The 27,048-nt window shown below is 38.9% G+C and overlaps 2 protein-coding genes across 2 annotated transcripts in view; one reads left to right on the top strand and one right to left on the bottom strand.

Moving 5' to 3' along the window:
• Window positions 1-462: 462 nt before the first annotated feature.
• F3 (coagulation factor III, tissue factor) lies at window positions 463-7,194 on the top strand. The gene is made up of 6 exons (XM_039556264.1): window positions 463-1,021; window positions 2,009-2,123; window positions 4,146-4,330; window positions 4,719-4,900; window positions 5,010-5,169; window positions 6,426-7,194. Exons 1-6 carry the CDS (start codon window positions 478-480, stop codon window positions 6,572-6,574), a joined length of 1,335 nt encoding a protein of 444 aa, XP_039412198.1. The 5' UTR covers window positions 463-477; the 3' UTR covers window positions 6,575-7,194.
• Window positions 7,195-15,432: 8,238 nt separating this feature from the next.
• Window positions 15,433-27,048, bottom strand: part of ABCD3 (ATP binding cassette subfamily D member 3) — a 28,604-nt gene continuing 16,988 nt past the window's right edge. The window contains exons 8-23 of the mRNA XM_039555837.1: window positions 26,683-26,739; window positions 25,418-25,560; window positions 25,025-25,094; window positions 24,528-24,597; window positions 24,310-24,407; window positions 24,140-24,231; window positions 23,590-23,678; window positions 23,445-23,517; window positions 22,362-22,425; window positions 21,924-22,001; window positions 21,766-21,831; window positions 21,574-21,663; window positions 21,236-21,355; window positions 20,693-20,797; window positions 19,293-19,349; window positions 15,433-18,515 (exon numbers count right to left, since the gene is read on the bottom strand). Coding sequence (XP_039411771.1) covers window positions 18,438-18,515; window positions 19,293-19,349; window positions 20,693-20,797; window positions 21,236-21,355; window positions 21,574-21,663; window positions 21,766-21,831; window positions 21,924-22,001; window positions 22,362-22,425; window positions 23,445-23,517; window positions 23,590-23,678; window positions 24,140-24,231; window positions 24,310-24,407; window positions 24,528-24,597; window positions 25,025-25,094; window positions 25,418-25,560; window positions 26,683-26,739 — 1,350 coding nt within the window. The 3' untranslated portion in view covers window positions 15,433-18,437. The remainder of the gene's footprint in view (window positions 18,516-19,292; window positions 19,350-20,692; window positions 20,798-21,235; window positions 21,356-21,573; window positions 21,664-21,765; window positions 21,832-21,923; window positions 22,002-22,361; window positions 22,426-23,444; window positions 23,518-23,589; window positions 23,679-24,139; window positions 24,232-24,309; window positions 24,408-24,527; window positions 24,598-25,024; window positions 25,095-25,417; window positions 25,561-26,682; window positions 26,740-27,048) is intronic.

Here is a 27,048-nt window from a genome sequence, read left to right as displayed (position 1 = left end):
TTCCTACCTTCCTGTGGCAGTCCTGGACTCCTGCGAACACAGCTCCCTCTAGAGCTTAAATATTACACAGAACCACAACATGCAATCCCTGGGTAAAGGTTTAAGGGGTCACCGTGACAGCCCCACACAGCCCAGGAGCCTGGCACAGAGGTTGAGATGCGGAAAACCTTCTGTCAGAAACAGATTCCCCGTTCCTCTGAAAATGGCATACCTTTCCAATGTGACCTTATAGGAAAAGGGTTAACAGTCCCTGGTTTATAGGAGAGGTGAGGTACTAAGCCCTGAACACCTGAAACTTACTGTCTAGTGGGACCGGTGAACCTTGACAGGGTTCATGTACGCACGGAGTGAGGGAACAGAGGATGTGATCTGGCTGAGCAGCTGTGTCCAGTGTCCTGTGTGGTGAGGCAAGGACTGGCATATTTAGCCCTTCAGAATGTACAAGATCAAAGTTGATGAATCCAACATCACTTCTGCATGACCGGCTGCCTCACAGAGCAGCCACATCCGAGCTGCGGTGCCCCTCGACAGCCAGCTAAAGGTTTGCAGTGGATGAAGCTGGTTACCCAGCGGTGTCTAGTTTCACCAGTACTTCAAGAGGAGAAGGGAGGGGTGGAACAAGTGCCTGGTGACACCAAACAGGCAGGGGGACACGGACCGCAGGCACGTCCAAGTGTGCCCTCACGTCCAGGTGGGCCTCTGCCGGGTGACGCGGTGCCGCGCCCGGAGCCCGCAGGACACGCCGGGCCCTCGCCGCCCCTCCCCTCACTTTCCTCGAAGATCCCCCGCTGTGCTTGCTCAACCCGGCGGTGCCCGACCGCTTCCGCCGCGCTCCGTGCCCTCGCCCCCGCTGGGCGGCCCCGCGGGCGAGGCCTCAGTCACGCCTTTCGCTGCCGCGCTCCTTATAGCCCGGCGGCGGCCGCCTGCCCCAGCTCCTCACGCCGCCCAGGATGCTGCGCGCCCCCCGCCCCGCCACGGGCGCTGCTGCTCAGCGCGCTGCTGTGGCGCCTGGCCGCCGCCGGTGAGTGACGGCCCGCGGGACGGGCGGACGGGGCGGGATGGCAGGGATCGGCGCCGGGGATCGGCCCTCGGAGCCTCCGGACAGGCTGTCTTTGAGGGAGCCTGAGGAGAGCTGCCCCGCGCTGGCGGGAAGGGGACAGCGACACTCGCCCTCGGGCCATGGCGGGTCCCGGCTCCGAGCCGACCCTGCTCCTGCAGCGCTCCGCCGCCCGGGCCGCCCGGGGCTGGGTGCTGCTGTGGGTTCCCCACTGGCTGCGGCCGCGCTGGGGAGCGGGGGCGGCTTCGGGGCTGCAGTTGCAGTGAAGCCGCAAGATTTCCTCCCCTTGTTCCCAGCTCCGAGCTTGTCGAAGAGGTAGAGAAGGCAAGCGGGTGAGGGTTTTCCAGAGGTTGCAAGGGTGCGAGGGGTTTTCCCATCCGGCTTCGTCCCAGGCATTTCCCCGAAGCAGCTGTCGCTGGCTTCCCGTCTGCTTGAGGGAGACACGAGCTCATCCTGGGGTGGCCCCGCTCAGATGTAGTAGGTGTGTAGGGTAACCACTGATTTTTAAAAAGACTTTATCTTTCTAAAATATGTAAATGGGAATGTAGGCGCTAACGCTTTCTGCAGCAGATACAGCTAGGGATGATTTTGAACTGCACCGCATTTGTTCAGTGCTTGCACATTCTCATGTGTATCTTCAAGCTTTTGTATCTTCTGCAGACGTCTTGGATCAAAAAGAAAGTATTAAACAGAACTCCAAATTAACTCATCAATTTCGGAGTTACAAGACAGAAAACAATTTTCTTCTTTTTTTTCACTTCTGGCAGAAGAGATTCCTTTACTAAGACAAGCAGTCCTTTAGTAAGGGCAGGACTGAGCCTTTTCCCCAGAAAAAACGTTTCCAAGTTTCAATAAATGGCAACTGCTTCATTTAACTAAACACTGACTGCAGGGAAACAGGATTTATATGTAACATGACTGATGACACCCTTTTCTTTTCTGTATTTAAAGGCTATGAAGAACTGCCAACAGCAGTCAATATAACTTGGTCTTCAATTAATTTTAAAACTATACTACAGTGGCAACCAAAACCATCAGGCTACTTCTATACTGTAGAAATACACGGGTAAGTAGATAACACCAAGATATGTTCATTAATGGCAATTGAAGAAAATTAAAAGAGAGCATGTTGGAATATTTCTGAGGAAAAGTGCCCAAATGTTAGGATTTAGGAAAATTGCCAACCCAGCTGTTAATACTTCTTAAGTGTCCAAGTATAAAAATATCTGGTTTAGACTTCTGGTTTTGCCCACTTCAGAAATGGAGAGTTAAACTTTAGATCAGAATTTCAGTTCTGGGGTTTGGTGCTACTGGAGAGACCCAGCCAGAATACTTTGAAAGAGTTGATGCTCAATCTGACATACCACATATTAGACAGAACTGCACCTTTTTATGTCTTTCAAGGTGTCTGGACTTGTGTCTTCAGTCTTGGGAGGTGCCTAATAAATGAGTCTGCATTTTATTCTGGTCGGTGAATCACAGTAATTAATAATTCTGTCTTGCTGGGCTTTGTTCGTCTACCTCTGTTAAGACTTCCTCTGTCATCATGTTTTATGTAACCTGTAAGATATTGTGGACATAAAACGTAGCCAACTTATGTAAAGTGTCTAATGCCTCTTTCAGAACTGCACTAAACCTTCTATGAAGTTCAGTAATAAATCTGTGCTGGTTTTAGCTCCCATTTTAATACATAGAGCATTATTAAACATGCCCTAAAGGGAAAATGCATCATCAAACTTCCTACATATTAATGGAAAAGTGGTACTGTAGTCTCTACTGTCTCTAAACGTGGCATAAAAATGAGTGTTCTCTCATGACTAACAGGTGAAATACCAGTGTAATGGCTTAATGCGCTCTTTCATTCTTTAAGAGAGTGATTAGATTAATGGACTTAAAAGCACACGCTTAGCAGAACAAATTTTATTAAATTTTTGAATTTGGAGTTTCTTTCCAGACATTTTGCTTGCAAAAAATTGAAATCTGTTTGCCCAAGATTCAGTATAGAATCAGGTGTAGTTCTGCAGCAGAGGCACCTCTTTTGACTGAAGTTGCTGTTCCAGAGGAATTGTGCTTAAATGTTTGCTTTCTTGTACATTTACAGAGCACATTTGTTCCATCGCAAAGATCAGACCTCTGTCCCTTTTCAGTGCATCTCTTGTGGCACTGTCCCCAACTATCTGTGACATAAGAAATCTGGTGAAGTGAGAAGGGAGTTCAGGTGACTCTGAAAAATGAAACTTGATCTACTTTGAGGAAAACCTATTTGTTAATATTCAAACAGTCAGCACTCGCTCTTCCAGCTGAGATCACCCAATTTTTCTTCTCCTTAATTCACCAGCAAAAAGAGGGAAAAGAATTGAAGGAGTAATAGCTAATCTTTTTTCATTCCTTCTTGTGAGGGAGTAAAATGAGAAATTAACACTTTTTTCATAGTCTCATTGCTATTTCACAAGTAAATGGACCTGCTTTCTATCACTTAAAAATCAAAAGAACTGCATGAGTCGGGTCAATATTTTTAAAATTGTGATTCTGCATTGAAATTTGCTATTACTGTCTGGTGGTTAGTGGCATTTGCATAGATGCCAAACCAAATGACATATATATGGAGGCTTTGTTGTCACATTAAACAATCAGTGTCAATAGAGCTTCCCGTAACAACTGATGTTTCTTAAGGCAATAGTTTTCAAATGCATCAAGCATAGCACCTTCAAAGTGATTTATGCATCTTATATTTTTTAAAATACATTCTGCAACTGCGGAAAAATGCAAAATCAGAATGAGTTAAGGTTTCTATTCAGTTCATGTAAAAGACTGAATTTTGGATTCATACATGTGTCCTATAGCATGTATCTGTAGTTAATATAGATCATGCTTGATTTACTTGATTCTGCTTTGAATTGTGAAATACAGCTGTACAGGACAGTGGCTTTTGAGGTTTTCTCTTCTCCTTTTCAGCCTAATACCTGTAAGACTGTTCTACTGGATGAGGGAAATCTATACAGTTTGAGGAGAAAAATGTTTTTCAGCATATCTAAACATATAAGTATCTGGTTTGAAAGTATTGACACTTCTTTCTTGCTCTTTTCAGACGGACATCTGACGTAAAGAGAAAATGCATACTGACGTCAGAAACAGAGTGTGATGTTACTGATGTGCTCAGGAATGTAAAGGAGACCTATACAGCACACATATTGTCTGTAATGCCCATGGAGATGGATAACTTTGAAGAGCCACCTTTTGCAGTCTCTGAAAAATTTACACCTTATAGTCAGAGTAAGTAGGATTGCCAATTAAATCTTACTATAAATTTATTTTCAATAGTACTTCTGTTGATTTAGACAAGGTTTAGATTGAGCTTAAAGGGTTTTTCTGTAGATTTTTACAGTAGCCATGCTGATACTGGAGAGAAGATATTCAGGTATAAAGCTTTCCCTGTTGTAGGGGAGGGTGTAAGGTTTTAGTTACCATTTGTTTCTCTCTGCAGTGAGTAGACCATTTCGTTAACATTATGTTCTGGGTGAAGATACTTGTCTTCACTGTATTACTTTGGCTTTGCATACTTACCATAGTTTTGAGGAGGGAAGGTAATGGAGGGAGGAAGGAAAAAGAGTCATGTATAAAAGATGATATCAGTTTTTTAATTCTAAAAATCTTTGTTTAGCTGTTATTGGAAAACCAGAGATAAAGGATTATTCACAAAAAGGTTCCAAACTGAATGTCGTGTTCAAAGATCCACTTACACCATATCTATTTCCTAATGGAAGCTTTCAAAGTATTCAGGATATCTTCCAGCATGACCTGGAATACAAACTCAATTACTGGAAAGATCAAAGTTCTGGAAAGGTAAGGTGTAACTAGTTTTTATTCTGTAATAATTGTTATGTTCTGTACAGTTACACAATTTCTGCGCTACCTTAAGAGCTGACACTTGAAATACGTTTTTCCTTTGCAGAAAGATGTAACAACAAAAAGCCGTACGTTTGAAGTAAGCGTTGACAGCGGAAAGAACTATTGCTTCTATGTGCAGGGAGTCATTCCCTCCCGCAGAGAAAACCGGAACGGCCAGGAGAGCACAGTGCTCTGTACCAGTGTAGGAACGAGCATCCTGGACGGTGAGCATCGGGTGGCGTTTGTCACCAGTCTTTAGTGCTCTCATGAAAACCCCACATCTTCTCATTGTGATGCCTGCTATGAAATAAACTGTTTGCTATGTAACTTAGAATACACAGTTGGAACATGGAAACGCATGGGAGGAACTCACACTAAGTAAGAGTCCACCATCCATAGTTAGTTGGAGCTGGTTTTTGGGTTTTGCCCAGCTGTTTTGGTTAAATTGTCTGAGTTGATGACTGGTGTCTCAGGTTTCAGATCTCATCACTAGCCTTCGGCTTCATTTTGCTTTCCCATTGTTTTTCTCAGATCCTTCCAATAGCAGGTGCTAGTAAGTGCTTGAAGGATTAGCTCTAAAACATAGAAGTGCTGGAAACCTGCATATCCATTTACTTATAGTATGAACTGACCTTTAGTTATGCCAAAAGCAGATGATGAGAGTAAGACTTTCTTTCCTGTTACAAAGTCAGAGGTTGGCAGATTGACTTCTTTACTGGTAAATAAGTTAGCAAGTATAGGTCAATCAGCCAGCCATTTCAGATTAGCCATTTGGATAACACTTTCTTCAATATAAAGTCATCAATATTATTTAAATAATATCACACTGCTGTACTGTATCTTTCTTCTCCACGGGTAAGAATATTTGCACTCTAGAAAAGCTCTTCTAAAATGGCAAATGAACTCAAATTAGCTTTCTGTAGTGGTTTGGTCCAAAATGCTCATTACTGTTTACCTTCTGTGAGATAAGAATTAGGAGAAAAGCAAAGCAGGCACCAAACTTGAAAGAATATAAAGAAGTTTGTTAATAGACCTAAAATAAGGAAAAAGACCCATGATACTTTCTTATCCAGAAAATTTACACAAAAGTGATAAATTACAATTTTATTACAATTTAAATATAAAACTCTTCTCTTGGTGTTTTCTAGCTTATAACCTAGAATAGATTTTCACTTGGACAGAAATAATGTACAGGCAGGGGAATGGTTTGACTTATTCTTATGGTATTAGCATGGTACTTTAGCACACTAACTAAAGTAGATAAAACCTAGAATGAACCAGGTGAAATAAAGCTTTACCTCAGTTCAATTAATTCATGTTAAAATGTATTCAGTTCACAATGAAGTGGTGATTCCACTTCTGTGAGAATGTAAAACACTGAAAGCATTTTTTCATTCAGAGGAATGACTGCTAAGAGTTTGTGGCACTGTGGCATTGTGGGTTCTTATAGCTGAATCTTGAATTTTTTTTTCCCCTACAGAATATGGAACAGAAGTCTTTATCATCATAGCAGGGATAGCAGTTGCTGTTATCACTCTTGCCATTGTCCTATCAGTGGTTCTGTGTAAACGCAAGAAAGCAAAGAAAGCAAGAGCTGTGAGAGAAAAGGAGCTGCTTAATGGTGTCTAAGGAAAAAGTATTGCAGACACTAGTGGCAGTACCAAAGCAAAAAAAACCCAGCAACAAAAAAAACTAAATTGGGTAATTGGGTGGAGCCTTTTAGGCTCTCTGAAACAGGAATTCTGAAGCCCAAACTTTACGTGGATTACAAACTCCACTAGACAGTCCAGAAGAAAAATCCACATATCAGGAAGCTCTGTGTCATTAGTGGCCAGAGGCTGGAAGAGCATTCTGGTGACCTGTTACAATCACAGAATCATAGAATATGCTGAATTGGAAGGGGCCCAACTCGACTCAATCAAGATCATCAAGATCATCCTGGCCCTGCACAGCACCATCCCCAACAGTCACACCATGTGCCTGAGAGTGTTGTCCAAACTCTTCTTGACCTCTGCCAGGCTGGTGCTGTGAGCACTTCCCTGGGGAGCCTGTTCCACTGCCCAACCACCCTCTGGGTGAAAACCTTTTTCCTGATACCCAACCGAAACCTCCCCTGACTCAGCGTCATACTGGTTTTTTGAGTCCTGTCACTGGTCATGAGAGTGAAGAGATTGGTACCTGACCCTCTGCTTCCTTTGGTAGTTGAAGACCACAATGTCTCCCCTCAGTCTCCTCTTCTCCAGGCTGAACAGACCAAGTGACCTCAGCCACTCCTCATGCAGCCTCCACTCAAGGCCCTTCAGCATCCTTGTTGCCCTCCTTTGGACCCTCTCTAATAGCTCAATGTCTTTCTTATATTGTGGCACGCAAAACTGTCCCCAGCACTCGAGGTGAGGCCGCCCAAGTGCAGAGCAGAGCGGGACAATCCCCTCCTTTGCCATGCTGTGCCTGCTGCCCCCCAGGACAGGGATGTCCCTCATGGCTGCCAGGGCACAGCTGACTCATGTTAAATGTGCCATTGACCAGGACCCCCAGGTCCCTTTATGTGGCACTGCTCTCCAGCCTCTTGTTCCCCAGTCCGGGATGTCCCATCCCAGGTGCCGAATCCAACACTCCCTTGCAGAACTTCACACAAGTGGTGATTGCCCGTCTCTAAACTGTCAAGGTCTCTTTGCAGAGGGATTGCTCCTGGACTGTTCCCAAGCCCCTTTTATTGTCCTGTCTGAAACAGGATTCTGAACTAGAGGTATGTTTGACTTGATCGGTATGGCCATATTGAGCCAGAAGATTTACGGTACTTGTGAGGGGAAAAAACACTACTTTTGAAAAATAGGTGTCCTTGACCTAACTAAAAGGAACATTTTTCTGTTTCTATGAAACAAACCCTGTATTTATCCGTCTTTTAACAATATTAACTGGTGAAATAATCTGTTAGGTCAGATGTGACAAAATTGCTACTATTACTTCTGCATTTCCTGGATAAAATTAACTTAGTCTGTTTATCTTTGGATGTAGATAAAGGTAAACAAACTGAAACTACTACACTGGCAACTTGTAAGAAACACTATTGAAGCAGGTATTTGCTATTTATCTGGAATGTATATCCAATTACACTACACCTAGAGTTATACAGACAGGGGAACCTGATAGTTCCAAGTAGGTGTTAGAACAAATGCTTGGCAGGATTTGAGTCAGTAGTAACTCACTTCAGCAAGCACTAAATAGGTAGCAGTATTTACTGCATTTTGAGCATCATTTTTAATTAGACAGTTGATGAATGTTTTCTGTGGTATAGATTCAAATCATCTTGGTGATGGGATTTGGAGATACCTGTTGCTTTGACTTTTAGTATTTATTTTATAAATGAGAATCTAATTTTTATACTGGTGATACCTGTATTTATGATGGTAATTTATACTTTTCTAGTGAAATAAAGGTGACTGGAAACATAAGTCTTTCTTTTCCTTTTCAAAACAATGTACAGTATTCATTCCAGAACTAACTGAAATACATATTTAGGAAACTTATTTTGTGACAGCAGTGTGGGCAAGCTGCCACAATCTAACAAGTGTGTAAAGTAGACTAGCAGGGCACCTGTAAGGATAAAACTAGGAGAAGCCACAGTTCACAAACTGGAGGTTTTGAAGAGTCCTGAGTCACATTTCTGCTGGCCACTTACACGAGCAGTTAGTCAGGGTTTGCATTCACAGCTTCTCCTTCCATTCCCACAGTGCTGCCTGTACTTGTGCTTGTGGCACCAAGGCATTATAGGGCCTGCCCCAGAGATGAGACTGCTAGTGATAGTGATCAGCATACACAAAACACACACAGAATTAAGAGAATAGAAAAAAAAAGATCTTGTGCTTGGAACTAATTGACTATGGATCTCAACACTTCATACATGCCTTAAAAGAAGATACCTGTTGTATTCATGAGAAGAAATACCTTACGAAGTTAATATCCCAATCTAACAATCTGTACACAATTGTATTTTGTATTTTTCATCCCTGCTGCGCTATAGATACCATCTGTGTATGGTTTAAGACTCCCATGAATGTGTGAGTGTGGTTTAGGGGGGGTTTTCTTTGTTCTTTAATTCCTCTTTTTACAGAGGGAAGAAAAATACGAGAATTCCCCCCCCCCCCCAGAACCCTGTTTACTTCATACTGAGCAATAAATGCTTAAAGCATTTTCTGCTGATGCATAAGCTTTGTATGGAGAAGGAATCTTACAATGGCAATCAAAAGCATGAGAGCTCGTGGGAGTAGATTTAAAAACATTCCAGAGTTGTCATCATTACTTCCCTTCCCCGTGGCGCTCTGCTTCCTCAGCTTCATTCAGTGTTGGGCTCAGAAAAGGGAAGAGCTAATGGGAAAAAGAAAGCCTGTAGTTACAGCATAGCATTTATTAAACTAGACCATGTAGTTGCTTGTCATAAACCACAGAATGATGCTATAAATCATACTTCATTACTTAAAGAGATTCTTGGTTTGTTCTGAATATGGGAGGAGGGAAGGAGGGGAGAAGAGACGCCCACAGAAATGCAAACAAGTGCCTTAAATGGCAAAAGAGTGACCCCTGACTACACGAGTTCTGGAAGCCTGAAGCACTTGTTTCCTAGCTGCAGTATGTTACCATCCAACAATGCTGAGTAACCAGAGTCACGGGGCTCACAGATCCTGTTTCGAAGAGGTTTTTTTCTGTTTGTGGAGACAGACACACACGGAATGGATGTGAGAAAGGGAAGGCTTTTCCTGTGCACATAAGTTCCCTGGCTCCTTCCTCTAAGCAAGTTTCTGCAAGCAAGCATGTTCCTTCTAATGCTCCCTATTCCCCTGTTCCACTTTGCTCCCTGACATCTGAAAAAGGCATCCAACGATTTCAAGTGGATAAATACACTCACATAGTTCCCTCACACAGTATTTATGTCCTCTCCTTGTACAAGTGAATGTGTAATAGTGCACACTGTAATAAGCCTGCTTTAAAACCACATTCTTCTTCACATAAGTGAATAAAGGCTGATACTGTTCTGCTACTTTTCTGTCAGCCCTAACAGCAATACAGATAATAAAATTACTGCCATTACTTATAATGAACAACTGTAGAGGACTTCATAAGTGTATGTATGATGGATATGGCAGCAAACAGCTTAGCTATTTCTAGCAGACTCAGCTTTCCAGTGTGAGAAGGCTGCTGCTGAGAGGTATGTAATGATAAGAATGTGATTATAAGCTTAACTTGGATCACTAGTTATGTGGCAACTCAGGACAAAGAGTTTCTGCATGAAGTGAGAATAAACAGCTGTGATAGATTACCCTCTTGGTTCAGTTTTGTAAAGCTGATTATCTTGCAGGTTAGTAGTCATTGCCACACAGTTTCAGAACCTTGTAATACACATTATCAGACCCAAGAGTCAATTGAATCTTCTGATTACACAGAATTTATCCACATACAACTAACCATGCTTTCTATAGTTTATGTTTATCTGGGTGTTCATGTTTGAGAATGACAGGAAAAGAACAACCTGCTGGACAGGACAGAAGCAGGAACTGGCCAGTTGAAAATTTTTCCACAACCCTTAGGTGTGGTGTTACTCACCATGGCATATGCTCCCTTATGGCCTACACCCAGTCAGTCCCTTACAAACTGCCACAGAGAGCTGCCTTCCCTTATTTGATGTTGAGTGCCCTCCAGTGCTCTACAGCTGAGCTTTTAGCAAAGCTCAGGGCATAATGATGTGCTGCAGATCTCTTCCTTGCAACATATAATGAGAAATCTTCCCACCAGTGAGATCCTTCTGCTTCTTCCGGCTCAGGCTCTCATTCAACCCACAGAGCCTCTTTCAGCATCCCCCCAAAAGGACCCAGGAAGAACATCTTTCCCTGTAAGTCCTCAGCCTCTAACTGTACCTGAATTAGCCAAGTTCACAGCAAGATTTCCCTCAGGGATGGCTTCTTCCAGTAAAACCTGCCAGTAGCTGATTATAAACATGCAGCCACATTGACTGCCTCCAGGGTTTCACAGCCAGGCCCTGTCTCATATGTCCAATTGCAGGGATTGTGCCTGTTCTCATCTTGTCAAAATCTGCACCCTATTAGTGACATATTTCAGTGACTGGCTCCTGTAGGAAGCTTGAAATGTTTCTGCTCCTGATTTCTCCTGGCTCCTTTGTTGATGTTTCCCTTCCTCTCCTCCATCCCCTACTCATTTCCATTACTTATTCTTCAAGAGAGATGAACCTACTGCCTCATTTCTTCAGACAGCTAGGCAGGATCTCATTTCAATAAAAATATAGAACCTCAATAAATCCATATCCCTAATCAAAATCAAAAACCTTAATAGCATGGAAGCATTATTTTTTTACACTCTACAGCTTCCTTTGGTCACTATTATTGAGACAGTAACTTCCAGAACATTCACTAGCACTACTCTGAGTATGTTATTGCCCCTAATTACATTTAAGTGTATTTTTTTGTGTCTTGTTTAAAATAGCAATGAAGTTATTAATATGAACACAAAGAAGCTTTACAGTTCCAGATCTCATTTATACTCCCTGATGCATTTTATTCTACTTTTAAGTTTTCTACCTTATTACTTCAAGAAATATTTAAGTAGCAAAGTACTGACATTGTTAAATTAAAAAAAAATATTTCATTAAAAGAGGTTTAATTGAAAACCCACCTTCCTTTGAACAGAGAAATAATTTCCCAATGAGATCACATGGTAATTTTTAAATTAGCTATTCAGTAATTACACAACTCAAGTAAAAAGCTAGTGTAATAAAAGTTAGAGTGACAAGTGAGATTTTTAAAACCTACTCCAATAAGAAGCACTCATTATTCCAGGGAAAAATGTGGGTTTGTTTGTTGGGGTTTTTTTATTTAAAGAGTACATTCTGGATTAACACAAAAAGTTTTCCCTCTGTTGCCTTCATACTTTACCATCCATTCACCCCAAATATGTATGTCTCCAGAGACATAAAACTCAGTCTGATGTCCCAACTTTTCACTTTATTCCTAACATGATCACTTGCTTCCACAAAGCACCAAGGGTGCCACCACAGCCCTGTATGTCAGTGCTGAGGAGTCACTCCAGGGGGACTGTGGATACCACACCCCCGTTGCTCCCCTCACTGTGATCTATCGGAGCAGCGGCCCTGCACGTACAACTTGGACTGTGAGCCACCTCCTCAACGGGAACTCTGCAACCCGTGTCTGGCTTTTATGCTTCTTGTGCCTAGAAAAGGTGACACCAAGTGGTAAAAAAAGGCATAATCAGTACATTAGCAATCCAAGTGTTCCTAAATGACTAACACACTGAGATCCAGTTTGAATCCAGATTTCACCAAAATTTGGAGGAAAAGGGCACAAGAAATTTTTTAGATCCTCTCTTTTCTAATAATGAAAAGGAACAGAGGGTCTGAACAGCTCAATAAGATCTGATATTAAGGGTAGGAGCAGCTCTCTGCTCTTGAACACCTCCCACGTTCTATTCAGTGCTTCCCTCTGACAGCTTCTCCAGGAATCTTCAGTTGTAACATACCCTGTGCTGTCCAATATTCAAGCACTGCTGGAAACAAGGCCCCAGTTAACAATCCATCAGAACTTACCTATTGTTTGCATGTCGGTATTAAATCCTGCACAAAACCATACTCCCTTCACCTGACAAACTTCTTTAGTCTCAGAAACTCAGGAGCAGCTCAGAATTAAATTTTCATGCTGACTGTTAAGCTTCTTACCAGATTTTCTTTCCTCAGTATCCTTCAAACAGAAAATAGAGCCCTCTTACTGCCCTTTTAACTCTTAGTTAGCACTGGAGAACTGAGTAGATTTGACCTTGGCCCTTAATTCCCTACTAAGCTCCAAGTTTTTGCAAATGGTTCCTGGCTTTTCAGAGAAGTCTTGTTGCAATATGTAATACTGCATCCAAGTTTTAAGAAGCCTCCAGCACATATGCCTTGCTTTTTAACCATTATTTTTTCCCAACACAGCAGCTTATTAACCCCTCTACAGATGCTTCCTCTTTCAGTGTGTTACCAGGTCTGTCACATCAGTTGCTTCTGACATAGCTGTGTTTAGCTGTTGCTTTTGTGTCAACATATTCCTGCAGTAATATACTACAATTAAGTAAATAAATAAAGGTTAGCTTATTTGGGGGAGCATCTTTACACTTGTCATGATTCACAATTAAAAGTAGTCAATTGTTTTTTAGGACCTACTTGCACTAAACTGCACAGGATAAGGAGACTGAGGGTATATTTGGTTACATAGAATGTCTCTTCAATTGCACACATGGAGCTTCTTTTTCAGAGCAGCATCCCCCAAACTTCCAATAATCAAGCTTTAAAAATTAGCTTTGATTTTTGCCAAACTCCTAAGTCATTTTAATGGAGAAAATTTGCTTAGTCATGTAGGTGGAGTTCCCTATTTCTACCCAAGTAAACCAGTCTCAGCATTTTTGTTCTGTCTAGAAAGAATTGACCTCATTTTTCCAGTTCTGTTCTATTTTGGTTCAGTATCACGTGTAGATGCCACTTGTTTCCCAAAATGAGGGATGGGTGGGGAATAAGGATATTAGTTTGTGAAAGATACATTCCACATGAGTGGAGCAACCAAGTTTCCCTTCTCTCCCATTTTAAAATGCCAACTGGATGATTATTCTTGCACTATTGCATTCATTGCAGGATTACTGGCAAAACATCTTCAGTTTCCCAAGTCAATCCCCATGGAATTTGCCTAGGCATATTATTCCTATTTAATCCCTGAATTTATTGTACTTTCCAAATTATTCCCTTAAAACAGCTTCTGTCTGTGAAGTTCCAGGCTGCTTGTCACCACACTCTGCTTTAGAATACAAGGAAAGAAAATGATGTGGAAGTTCAAAGAAGGCTTTGAAGATGACATTTTTCTAAGGTTTTAAACATGAAAGACAAGTTGCTTTCATAATAATCTAACTTGGCTATATTTCTGTTTCAAGATGAATGATAGAATAGTTTGGGTTGAATAAAACCAGTTTCATCCTCTCTTTGAATGCACGTGACAGGATGGGTTTCCTCAGAACATATAAATAAACATATTATAGGAACATGTAATGTGCACAGCCACTCTAAACTTCCCAGTGAAGTTTCAGGCATCATATAAAAAACTGACTGTGTTCAGAGCACTGGCAAGAGCCTCAAACCAAAACATGTGAAGGGAAAACCAACCAACCTACCTCTTCCTGACACAGCTGCACATCCCTGATTAGTAAAACCAAGAAACCTCTTTCCATGCTCAGGAAAGGGACTGGCACAAACCATCTGGCTATGTACACCTAATAAAGAAGCAAACAGATTATACATAGAAATAACTGCTTTGAACAGCAGCTTTGTAAGCAGAAATTTGAACTTGTACACTGTTGATTTTCTTGACAGAAAAAAGTTGTGGTTTATTTTCTCTATAAAACCTAGGCAACCTTTTCACCCCACTATTTTTTGCAGTGGGATTTCAGATGATCATTTATCACGGATGTTTCGATGGACACCTCACGGTACTGACGACAGTTAAATTTAAATTTTAGTAATGGATTTTTAACTTCTACCTTGACTTATTGTATCCAAAAAATAAATTTAAGTATTAAACATCCCGTTGACAACACAGAAGCTCCTTTCTTTCCTCTTCTCTAACTCATCAACCTAATTGAACGACACTTTGATTTCTAAGATTGCATCCTTGGTTGAGACATTTTCCTTCAAAGGGAGCTCTACCCTTTAAGAATGCTATACAATACACTTGTTGCACAACTAATCTCAGTTAAGAAAAGGAAAAATCCATAGTGGTTAGCATTAGAAACCGGTGATCACTTAAAAACCAGTTAATTCAAGCATATCTTGGCTGCACTTTTACACTACTATGTTTCAAGTATCCTGATAGCTGGTATGTCTACCACAATAAAGGAAAACAATTAAAAATTACAAATACAATAAAGGTGGAAAGTGATTAACTTATTATCCTCAAACTACAAAGATTAAAGAGCATTCAAAAGAATTACATACTAGTATTGAGGTAATCTTATTCAGGCCCTTCTAAAATCAACAAAGGGAAAAGAAGTGGCCAGCAGACAAAGCAGAGAGAATCAAAGAATATTCTGAGCTGGAAGGGACCCACAAGGATCATCGAGTCCAGCTCTCAGGTAAATGGCTCATACCTTATTAGCACCACGCTATAGCCAACTGAGCCAATCTCAGTGCAGATTTAAAGCTGATTAATGCATCTATTATCCCACTGCTGTAATTATGTGTCCTTCAAGTACTGAGCTCATGTACTTGGTTAAGCCTAAACTGGATGGCATCACCTGGCTGATTCCAGGGCAAATTGCAGAGAGCACTGCAGGTTTTTAAAGCTGAACACACAATCGGCTCATTGAGCAACTCGACATTTGTTGCATATGCATTCACTGTATTATTACAGAATTCCCATCACATCATTAAGAAACATGAAAAGCATAGATATATTTTATCTTTAGATTTATTATTATTATTATTTCAGAGGCACTTAATGTCTTACATTTATAAAGCGCCATTTCCCCCTCCAAAACACTTTACAGTATTTACACACAGGAATGTTTCCCACCACCGTTGAAATGCAGCCATCTGACTATTTCCAGTACCATCTTCAAAGCACCAACAATTTGAGACTGAAAGTATTCATCAGTATGTTGTCTACTAAGATAGTTCAGAATTCCATGTCATGAACTTCCAACTTGTGCTATTAAAGAAACATAACTAAAATACAGTATCACAGTGCAATTCTGCAACAGAACTGAGACTTTGACCATTTTCATTAGATTTTTTTACAATCTCTCAGTAGATCAAGTCTATCTCGAACACTTTAATGTAAGGCCTTTTAAGAATATAATTCTAAAATAACATTCTTTTTTATATTTTCTTCATAAGCCTCCCTTACAATCAAGCACAGAAGAATATTTTTCTTTCCTTCCAGTATATTTAGAAACATCAAGTCCTGGCCCTAAGGAGATACCAGCATCCTCAGTTTCAACAAACTTCATGGCATCTGAAGGCAAACCTATTCCTCCTTGTTTTTGGAGATGGACTTTTTGTTTGCTTGTTGTTAGTTTTAAAAATAAATACAAGTTTACACAAAATTCTGTTACAACCAGTAAAATTGTAAAGTACAATTGGGATTGGCTGCTGGGGGTGATGTAAGTGTGCTGTGTATGGTTTTGTTTGTTAGCATTAAAAATACATTAAAGTATTCCAAGTTCACTATTCTACTGCAAAAGTCTGACCTAATCACAAAGATCATAGCAACTTCCTCAGTTTAGAGATTATTTTTTTCTTTATCTCTCTAAAAGGCTACTAAAACATCCCTTCCAAAGAAGTTGCATTTGTGCTGAGAACTTTCACAAAAAAAAAAAACCCCAAACCAAAAAACCTCCCCACATAACAACCTATCTGGCATCCCTACTTTTGTGGTTAGAATTCAAAAAAGACTACAACCTCACACATAGCATGCTGCTACCTGCTATGGTATGGCTGATGTGAGAATCTAAATGAACAGAAACAAGAGATTAGTGAAATCAGGCATCTATCTGCCTTCCTGTAAAACAAGCACAAAAATTATTCTGGTACCTTATTCTCTTGAATACGCTATACTTCAGAGAGAAGCTTTTATGATTTTCATTGATGTGTTATATTCTGATTCTACTGTGGTCACTAGATTCTTGTACGAGGATTGCTGTTTGCATTTGAGTACTTCAAAAGAATACTGACAGGTAGGGGCAAGAACTATGGTAAAAGGAAAAAAATATTAACAGGTAGCAATTTCAACATGAAAGAAAATGACTAATCAAACTGGGTAAAAATTAACAAACAGCAGCACATCCAATTACATATCCATTTTATAAAAAGTAGGGGCTTTATAAATCTAAACCCTTGATAAAAGATGCAAAAAGTACAGATGTATTGCATATTTTATGCATGCCTTCATGTAGTGCATTCCTATATTATATCTTACATGGAACACTAAAAAACTACTAGACCTTCACTGTACAACAGGTATTGGAATTTTTTTGTTTTAAAGCCTAAACAGCAATTCAGTTTGAACTATACCTTCCTATTCCCTGATCACAAAAAACACCTTGCTACATTTACATTTGTCAAAGTCAAATGACAACCACAGTAATCATTTGTATGGAAAAAACAATTACAGTAAACTGTTGTAAAACTTTGTTTCCTTTGAGGGGATTTGGAAGCTGGAACAAGAAAACCAGCAAGGACTGGAGATCCTTAAAAAACACAGAGAATCACTGGCAAATAATATATATCAGAAATCAAGAAACATCATGACAATAAGAGAACAAACATGAAGAATAAAAGCATTGTTTCAGGCTTCACAGCCTAGAAGACCAAACAGAGAGTACCATTATCACTTGCTTTCAAGTTCAGACCTGAAGGGTAGCTAAAACTGTGAGATCATCAGACTTTTTTACAAAGGGAGAAAAGGAGGGACTCGGAAAAAGTAACTGCTGTATTACAGAACTGAACACAGGACAACAGTCTGCTATTTCACAGATTAACATTTTCAAGCCTGTTATAACCTCTACTGGAATGACTGGACCCACATTCTTTTCTCTGTTTCTTCTTGTGGGAGTCAATATTTCTTCAGAGCTAAAAACATTCACAAGCTTGTTTGGTACAAGGATCATCACTTTTCTTTCCCTCCCTTTTTTTTTTGGTGGGTCGGTCCTTTCCTCCCTCAATCTCCTCACAACTCCTCATTACCACAATATTTCTCTGACAGAAAAAGGACACTTGGGGTGGAGGATGGATGAAGCTTTTGCTAAATTGTGAGAGAATGGCAGCTGAGCTGCAGAGAGAACTGCAACAACAGACAGATGTTAAAGAGAATCCAAATCCCAGCAAAGAACAACCTTTTTTTTTTTTTTTTTTTTTTAACACCAGAAGGAATTAGTTTTGTCTTTTAGTTTCAGTTCATCCTTTTTGAGCAAGGGCACATTGGCTACATCACAAGGCTTGGACAAGGAAAAGGCTCTTTCATTTAACAGGGCACAGATCTGAAGAGGGGACAATGTCCTGCACCATGTGAGATCTCTCTGAAACATGCGTAGAACAGAGCAAAAATCCAAGACTGCTTTGCAGGAACAAGAGAGGTAGCAACCCTAATTTTAACAGGGCTTTTCACTGAAGGGAAAGAAGGTCTACAAAAGTCAAATCAGCCGATTTCAAATGATTTGCATCCCAGGATGAATCAGGTTACACTAATTTAAGCCCAATTTAATTTAGGCAGGTATTTAAACCACAAGAATAAGGACATTCTTAGTACGTATCAATAATTAAACCAACATATACACAATTAGCAATATCCTACCTAATAGTAAATGCTTAACAAGCTGAGTAATTTTATGGTACATTGTCTGACATTCTACACACTTCCTGTAATCATCAGTCTCTGTAGCAGTTCAGTTCATGACTTTAAGATCCAAATTCAACTGTGTCTTCAGTTATTTTCTTGAACTCATAGTTTCCTCTGCCATCCATATGCAAGTAGAACTGAAAAAAACCAATATGTTATTAACCACCTAAAAATTACCAGGTCTATAAAGACCTAAGTAAATTATATTTTTAAGTACTTTTAAAAATCTTTTAAAATAATTTATAAAGTTTTAGCAAAATCTTTAAACTCAGCTATCCAGAGGGTAAGCTGCTCCCACCTCACACTTTATTAAATTCAACTGCCTCTGTAAAAATGTTAAACTGTATTTTTGCATATCATACATCAGTCTGCTAACAGCTACATCTAGACTTAACACTGTTCTCTTGGGTTATGTGACAATATTTTGTGACAATATACTTAGGGTACACATTCATCCCTGTGTATTAATTCAGTATTTTTACCCACACGTACAGCCTGTCTGCATAAAAAGAACAGTAAAATCTTCGTTTGCCATAAAAAAAGTCCATGTATCAGAGACCTTTTTTTTAAAGCATAAATGTATTAGATATAATGAAAGCAAAAACCTCCATGCTGTTTACTGGATTCTAGTTTAAGGATTTCTTTGAGTCTAAGAAAGAAGACTTAAGCCTCTAGCAAGCCTCTCATATTTTATAGATACATATAAAAGTTTTGGATAGCATTCCTTCATAACTAAAAGCATTAGAATATATCAAATAGTGAAACAGGATTATGAAAAGTAAAACCTTAAAAAAAACCAAACAGAACATGACTTATTAGGATGTAAAATGACAACACCTTGAATCACAAAGACAATTTCATCAAGTCAGTCAACAAAACCCACAAATATTCTTAATGAAGCAAAGACTACATACATCATGATGTTTCCAAAGTGACTTCCTGTGGGAAACCGTGAAGAGAGTGATCCCAACCTGGAAGATGAAAATACCCACAAAACAGTTAATTCTTCTCATGGGTTAGGTGTCATTTATTTTTCAGTATTATATCAGATGAAGATCTTAAATTCATAACCACAAACTTCCACATTATTATTAACTATACATATTTATAGCTTTTAATACAAGATTTTGCAGGTGGGAGAAAAAGCAATCAGGAGGGATTTATAATTTTTAACTGATTTCACCATTCTTTTGCTCCTAAAGGTTTGTTGAACATAGAATGAGCTGAGTAAAAGAGGCAAGGCAGGAGGCAGGTAAAACAATAAAGCTGGTGAATAAAGGAATTCTAACAACAACAAAAAATCCCAAACCCACAAAAGCTGTAATGAATTATAAACTTAGAGTGACAATTTAAAGTGAATAACCATCCTTTCTTTCCTTTCAACTCAGTCAACTATTCATCCCCAACAGTAGCAGCAAGTACAAAATCACTCTGATGATAAAGCAAGGTAACATTTTTTCTTTCTGCAAGGACAGCCTAACCAGGAATTCCATTTTTCAGTAACATGCATTAGCCACTTGGCAAGTACAAATGAATATTCAAGTTAATAGAAGAAGTAGTGTATGGAAAATAGACTTTAAAAACTGTCAGGGTATTGATAACCAATGTGGTAAAATCAGCTCATGAAATAATGCTCCCTCTTCTGCAGAGTCCTCACCTAATGTCCATTCACTACTACAGAGGGCTCCTTAAGTTTGAAGCACGTATTTCAGCACAGCTTTGCTCCATTATCATTCTAGAATACTGCTACTCAATAACTAAGATTATTTCAAGCCATTCTTTCCAAGACTAAGGTGCAAAATTGAATCTTATTGATTTCACATGGCACTACAGAGAATCTGAAATGGTAAATTTAAGAGGAAAAGGAAACACAAAGCTATATTTAATATCATATTTTCCTAGAGTGCTTGGCTTTTCATATCTCCAAACAGATGGAAATGTTAACTTCCAGCCTTTCACTTCTTTTCCCTGGCCAAAGGAAGCCTTTTAACAGGAAAACATTCTACAATTTTAGATTATTTGATCTTAACTTGACATTCTAAGACTCTATTTGGAGAAGTAAAGTTACTTAGCAGTTAGTAAGAATTCTCTGCATATCATTTAGGCTAAATGTCTAAATTATCCTAGGACTACAAAACAATTACTGGATTCTAGTGTGCACAAAGTTGTATGCCCCTCTAAGCTTTTTTCAGACTTTTTAAAATTTTTAGTCTGCATGATGCACAAGGAAGAGTGAACCTTGTACCATATTTTAGTGCTTCTTGTGCTTCTTGTTATATGTACAGAGAGATAATTCCAGAAACAAAGAGCTCACCTTTCGGCAATGGCTGTAAATGTAGCCCTCTACATCCACACTAACAGCACTGGTGCACTCATCCAGAATTGCAAACTGGGGCTTATGATAGAACAGCCTTGCCATCTGGAATGCAAGCCAAAAAACAAGATACTGTGGATACAGAATTACCAGCAGTGGTGCAGTGTTGGAAGTTAAATTATGAATTAGTGTCCAAAAATTTACTGTGGATAAGGAATTAAGTTGGTACCCACTGAAACCTGAAAATCCAAAAGTTGTACATTATCTTATACTTTTTTTATTCTAGAGAGTTATTTTAGAAATTCTGTTTACACAATGAAAGAACAAGACATGGTGAAAGAATGTTTAAAAGCCAGTATTTGCTTTTAAATTTTGAGTACAATCCCCACTGTTTTCAGTTGTTTTCTCAGTATTTAGGTTTTTCACATGGGGGTTTCTTCTTAGTCAAATATTTATATTTAATAAACAAAAATAGCTTACAGTTCTGTTATATTTTTTACTTATGTTCTGCATTTGTTAAGCATTTATGCTTTTGAGACATACTGCCATCCTCTGTTTTTCTCCCCCGCTGAGTACATCCATCCAGTCCTGAACACTATCCCAGCCTCCTTCACGTTCCAAGATTTGACCCAGCTGGACATTATCCAAGTACTCCTTCAGCACCTTTTATGGAAACAGAAATGACAAATAAAACTTACGTGAACTTAAAAAAACAAGTAGTTGAAAAAAGCTATAAAGGATTATACTATAACGTTATCAACCCTGGTAAATATTAAAATCCTATTAAATGCAGTGCTTTTCATAGCAGTTTCAGTATTTCTGAATTGGAAGCATTACTCATCCTGAGCAAGACAAAGCATTAATGAACTAATCATCATTACCTGGTCAGAAATCCCTTTCCTTTTTTGATCTTCCAAAGTATCCGGATATATAACTTGATCTCTGAGCGTTCCAAGAGTCATGTATGGTCTCTGAGATACAGTCAGAACCAAAAAGATATGTCAAATACTTCTAAACATGGTCGAAGTAGAAAGAAAGAAAACACTATTGTCAAGTAAAGTACTTGGTCTCACCTGAGGAACATAGAACAACTTTCCTCTTACAGGTTTTGTTAAACGCCCACCAAACAAAGGCCACAACTGCAAAAGGAAAAAGATTAAAACTTGACAAAAAAGTCTAATAACAACCATGCTTTGCATTCTCCCCTGTTTGTTTTAAAAAGTTCCCTTACCTCACCAAGAACACGAAACAGGGAGCTCTTCCCACACCCATTTGGCCCACAAATCAGTACATTTGCACCAGATCGAACCTAGAATCACAAAGCCAATGCATAAAATGGTAATGAGGAAGTATTGTTGAAAGCTTCTGCAAACAATAAGACAATCTGGTATCATCATATGCTTGTATACAACTTTCTGACATTACGATGAGCAACTTCCAGCAATAATTATTTTTTTTTCCCCAACTGGTTTAGCACCAACTGCAGCTGGAAGAAACTGCACTTGTAACAATAAAAACTTTTTTTGGGAAAATACCTTATTGCCTTTTTTTTTAAACCAATATGATGATTTGTTTGCACTTTTCTTATAAATCAGATGACCTTTGAAGTTACCATCTTTCCTTGAAAACTTTACATTAATATTGTTTCCCATGATACTAAAAAGCTTACCTCAAAGTTAAGGTCTTGAATCAAAACATCTCCATTAGGTGTCACCAGCGGAACATGATCAAACCTGTACGTATTGCAAAGTTAAAAAAGAAAAAAACAAAAAATCACCAGTTGCCTAAAAGAAGCTGATACTGTGTGTTTACTTGAGAGATTTAAGGCACAGGGAAAGACTTCAGCAGTACTTCACTCACTCTCCCAGTTTCCAACTATTAATAGCTAAGGAAGTTCTTGAATCAAAAAGGTACTCTAGCTTTTAAAAATCTACATCTACAGGTTTGGTTTCATCCCCTATATTTGTTTTTTGAATCCTTCTAAGCCTTTGGTCTCCAAAACATCTTGTGGACATAAACCTACATTTAAGGATGCATGTCATTTTAAACCCAGTAGTGAAGTGTATCTCATTAGTTCTAGGACACGCAATGAAATGACATCTCTGCTCACCTCCCCCTTGTCTCTTTTTAAGATGAAAATAAAAATAGCTGTATCATCTCTTCTCCTCCTTCCTTCCTCTCTTTCCCCTCTACTTCCCTATCTGCTTTTCACACTGTCCAGACTGAGATTATTTGATCTCTTAACTGGCTGTATGTTATGCCTTTAAGTAGTAATACTATGTCAGTGCTACATTCCTCAGACTGCGAAGAATAAAGGAATTGAGCCCTACACAAGTACATCAATGAAATCTCTAAGCATGCAGAATTACAAGCAAGTACTTTGAACACAGACTTGTCCCTGATTTTTACAGCTGAATTATATAATGGAATAAAATCCATAACTAACTTATCTCTAAAAGGAAACAAGATGGCCTGAGAAGTCATATTCCAAAGGGCAGTAGGAACGTTACCAAAAAGCCCAAGTCCAGAGAACAGATTATACCTTCTGCTAATATGAGAGCATAAGGACTGTCTTACAGAACAGAAATGCTGAGTGGGTGTGAGGTGGAATTACGAGTAAATAAACTATAGTACAACAGAACTGCGAATTATAATAATGGGTATTCAAACCTCTATTAATGGTCGTAGAGAGAAAGACTTCAAAAAAGTCTACATTAAAAATATTGAACTTGTGGAAACTTTGCAAACATACTTGATAAGGTTATCAGCGTTGATAATTTCTCCAGTTCCAGGTATCAAAGACAAAGGCTGCTTTTTATCTGCATCTTAAAGAAACAAGTATTAGTGACTGGAATGCTACACTGAGATGCACATATTGCATAGTGTATCACATCTACCTTTTTCTACTGATATCATTGTACGCTGATATTTGCCACTGTTCAAGTCCTTCAGAACCTGCATTAATTCCGTGATTCGAGCTGTGAAACTAAAAAAAAAAAAGAAATCCGTAGAAGCTCTAATGCGCACTGTCAAACTGCTAAAATGACAAAGTTATTCAACCCAGAATAGAAACAGAATGTTTACATTTTAGAGTTGCACTAGGTTGTCTAATATGCATCATATTTACAAGGTCCTTTTCCTTTTTCTGTAATTGCCAAATTTTTCTTCTTACAATGTAAAAAAAAAAAGGTTTGGTAAATAATACATAATTGATTTAAGACCATTTGACAGGGTTTCAACTAAACATTCAAACTGCATGCTGGTAGTATTTAGATGTGAAATTTCTAGTGGACGTAATGAGCATATCTTCAAATACATTTTCAGCATAAAATGTTTTTAATTGCTGAATTTTTAGCATGCTGCAAGGAACAAAGCACATAAGCTTATTTTAATTCTACAACCAGTTTCTTAAATTGAGATGAGAAAGATTCTTACTATTAAGCTTACCCAGCCAATCTTGTCATTTCACGGCCTGCTAGGACTATTCTGCCCAGAGCTTGAGACATTCTCAGCAGCATTCTTCCACTTTGGTAGTAATCCTAGAGTAGAAGAAAGTTTCTTTACGTGGACTAACAGAATTTAAAATCTACAGGTTGTTTCAATTCTGGTCTACTTACCTCCAAAAGTTCTGCATGAGTGCTGTTCTGATGGCGAGGATCAGACAGGTTCAAAAACGGACGACTAACAACCAGGTAACCAACCACAGTGGCAAGGTCTGCAGTTTAAGAATAAATATTAAGCTACACATTCATTGAAACAGTAAGAAAAAAGACATTTCTTATGCAAAAAGTTTGTTATTTATAGAAATCCATTAGCGCTAGACACACACACTTACATTTGGCAATGATAGTATCAATGAAACCCATAGAGAACCGGAACAGGATGAAATTATGCAAGTGTTCCACCTGGTAAGTTACAGAAGAAAGAAGTTCAAACTCTATCAGTACCTGTTTTATTATCTTTTATTAGACATTTGGTTCCAAACAGTTATTTTTCAGTATCTCAGATACTTTACTATGCCTCTAAGTGTGGCAAGCACTGCACAAGGGTCCTGCTGGCAAGGACTTGCATTCGAGATCAAAACAACCTACACATGAAACTAAATAGTGAGAACAATAATTGTGGTGGGTGACAAGGAGGTAAGTGGCAAGAGAAAGGCCATTCTGTCAGAAACTTCTGTTCTGCTTATAGCCTACCACCTGATTTTTTAATCTAATGAATGTAGCAACACAAACACCAAGCCACTATAAGTCAATTTATATGAACACGTCAAGAATCACCACAACAGAATTAAGTTTTGCTAAAATGTTTTAAGAGATAAAAGAAGCTTACCAGCTTGCGGAAAGTCTTGTGAATAGTCTGTTTTTCTCTCAAGTTTCCATTATAAAAAGCAATTTCCTCACTAAAAAGAAACAAACGAAAATAATGCAATTTCATTTTCTTAAAGAAAGTCTTTGAAAAAAATCAGCCATAAAATATGGGAATACAGCACTTTCAGTTACCTTATGGAATAAGGGTTTGTACTTTTTCACAACAGTAGAACACAGGCTTATAATACCCCACTTAGTCTTGATTATGGAATATAATGCATATACAAATTACTTTACAATACATAAAGATGCAAACACTTGGCTCAGACCTGATAGCATCACAATTCCCAAGTACATTTTAACACACAAATTCCATTTACCCCACAGTATTGTCACTTAGCATTCAAGTGTGTACCTGTTTGTAATGAGCCGTGAGTTGACGTATCTGTACTCCCCTTCATACTTTTGTTCTATAATGGTCATCTTGCCAATTGGTCTCCTTAAACGTGTAAGGAAAAACCCTGAAACAATCAAGTATGCCATCATGCTAGCTGGACCCTGTGAATATCAAAAAAGAATAAAAGCTTAGATGGTCTCAAATGATAGTATCTGTATCCAAAATGCCCAGAAAGCATGAATCCCTTAATTCTCACCTCCTGTGTGCCTACACTGCCAATTCAATTACATTTGCAATTCCCATCATGTCACCTTCTTTTGTGTTGTAGATACTGCTTTACTAATTTTACTAATTCTCTGTTCCCAGATGCTCCTCCCATCCCAGCCTTCTATTCAGGTTTTTATCACCACCCAGTGTGACCTGACCCCTACTGTCCCAGCTTATTTCATTAATAAGTTACTGGTCCCCTCTCATTTCTTCTCCCTCCTTTCTGCCTACTTATTTTTCTTTACATTTGCTAAACTGTCACACAGCAGTCAATATTTCAATCCCATTGTCAGCTTTTATCTATATATATTTCCTCGTTCTCTCAAGCAGTCTTGGATCCTAAGCTTCCATAGACAAATGACAGGTGATTAAATACCACTGAAGTGTGGAATGGCATAAACTGCACATAATAACTATTACAGAGAGCAGCACAAAGACATCTGAGACTGGAAAAGTTACCAAGGTTTAGTTAAGCCTTACTGCAAGTCTGTCTCAACAAAATTTGCACCATGTCACCCACAGCTACTCTTTTTCAACTCCTGAACAGTCTTGATAATGCGTCATTTCACTAAGTTGAAGAATTATTTCTGAAATGATTCAGCTTATTGAGTCTTACAGCTCAATGCAAGAAATGGTTCCCCTTTATAGAGGCTGCACAGAAACAAAACTTATTTTCACCCTTAAATGGAATTCATGCAAGACTCAAGCAGTCAAAAGGTAATGTACTAAATGGGATTCCCAAAGAAATGCTAGAAGAAAATAAAGAACTTCTTGGTTCTTCAAATTGTTGATCAAATGCCTAAAAATACTGGGTTTTATTTTGCTTGCCTCAAAATAGAGGGCGCTAAAGCACATGGAACATTAAGTGTGAATGCATATTTTTCAGTATATCACTTCAAATAACATATGAATCTACAATTACCACCTAGAGTTTTACTCAGATTCCAAACAGGTACAAGGCTATAACCAACAAAGGGAAAATGTGCTTATAATTCTAAAAAACCCACTCAATTTACCTGTGCTCCTATTGCACTTGTTAGCTTGAAGATGTACAAAACTATATCCAAAAAGGGCTGTAAGAGAAGCATAGGAAAAAAGGCTTAGAACACAAACACAAAACTAATTTTAAAAGGTCCAGAAGCCATGTACCACCCCAAGAACAGTTACAGCTCTGTGTTAAAATACTGGCTAGCCTATTGTACAAACTAAAAGCTAAGACAAGGAATCTCAGCCACATGACTTTCCTGAAAACACTCGCTCAAGGATTGAACATAAAAACATCATGATCTTCATATAAATACATACCATATAAAAAGAGTACTTTGCTATTTTAGGTCTGTAATGACACTCTGCTCACTTATCAAAGGTGGACTAGAACCCAT

This window comes from Corvus cornix, chromosome 8 (assembly GCF_000738735.6).
Source record: "Corvus cornix cornix isolate S_Up_H32 chromosome 8, ASM73873v5, whole genome shotgun sequence".
In the NCBI taxonomy this organism is placed as follows: Eukaryota; Metazoa; Chordata; class Aves; order Passeriformes; family Corvidae; genus Corvus; species Corvus cornix.
The sequence above is the reverse complement of the archived record's forward strand: the minus strand, read 5'-3'. Positions and strand labels throughout refer to the sequence as shown.

Bases quoted from the DNA above. Each gene is read 5' to 3' on its own strand.
- F3 (XM_039556264.1), top strand. From the start codon at position 478: ATGACCGGCTGCCTCACAGAGCAGCCACATCCGAGCTGCGGTGCCCCT. The intron at 4,901-5,009 runs GTAAGGTGTAAC...TTTCCTTTGCAG, and splicing joins AAGATCAAAGTTCTGGAAAG to AAAGATGTAACAACAAAAAG. The intron at 5,170-6,425 runs GTGAGCATCGGG...TTTCCCCTACAG, and splicing joins AGGAACGAGCATCCTGGACG to AATATGGAACAGAAGTCTTT.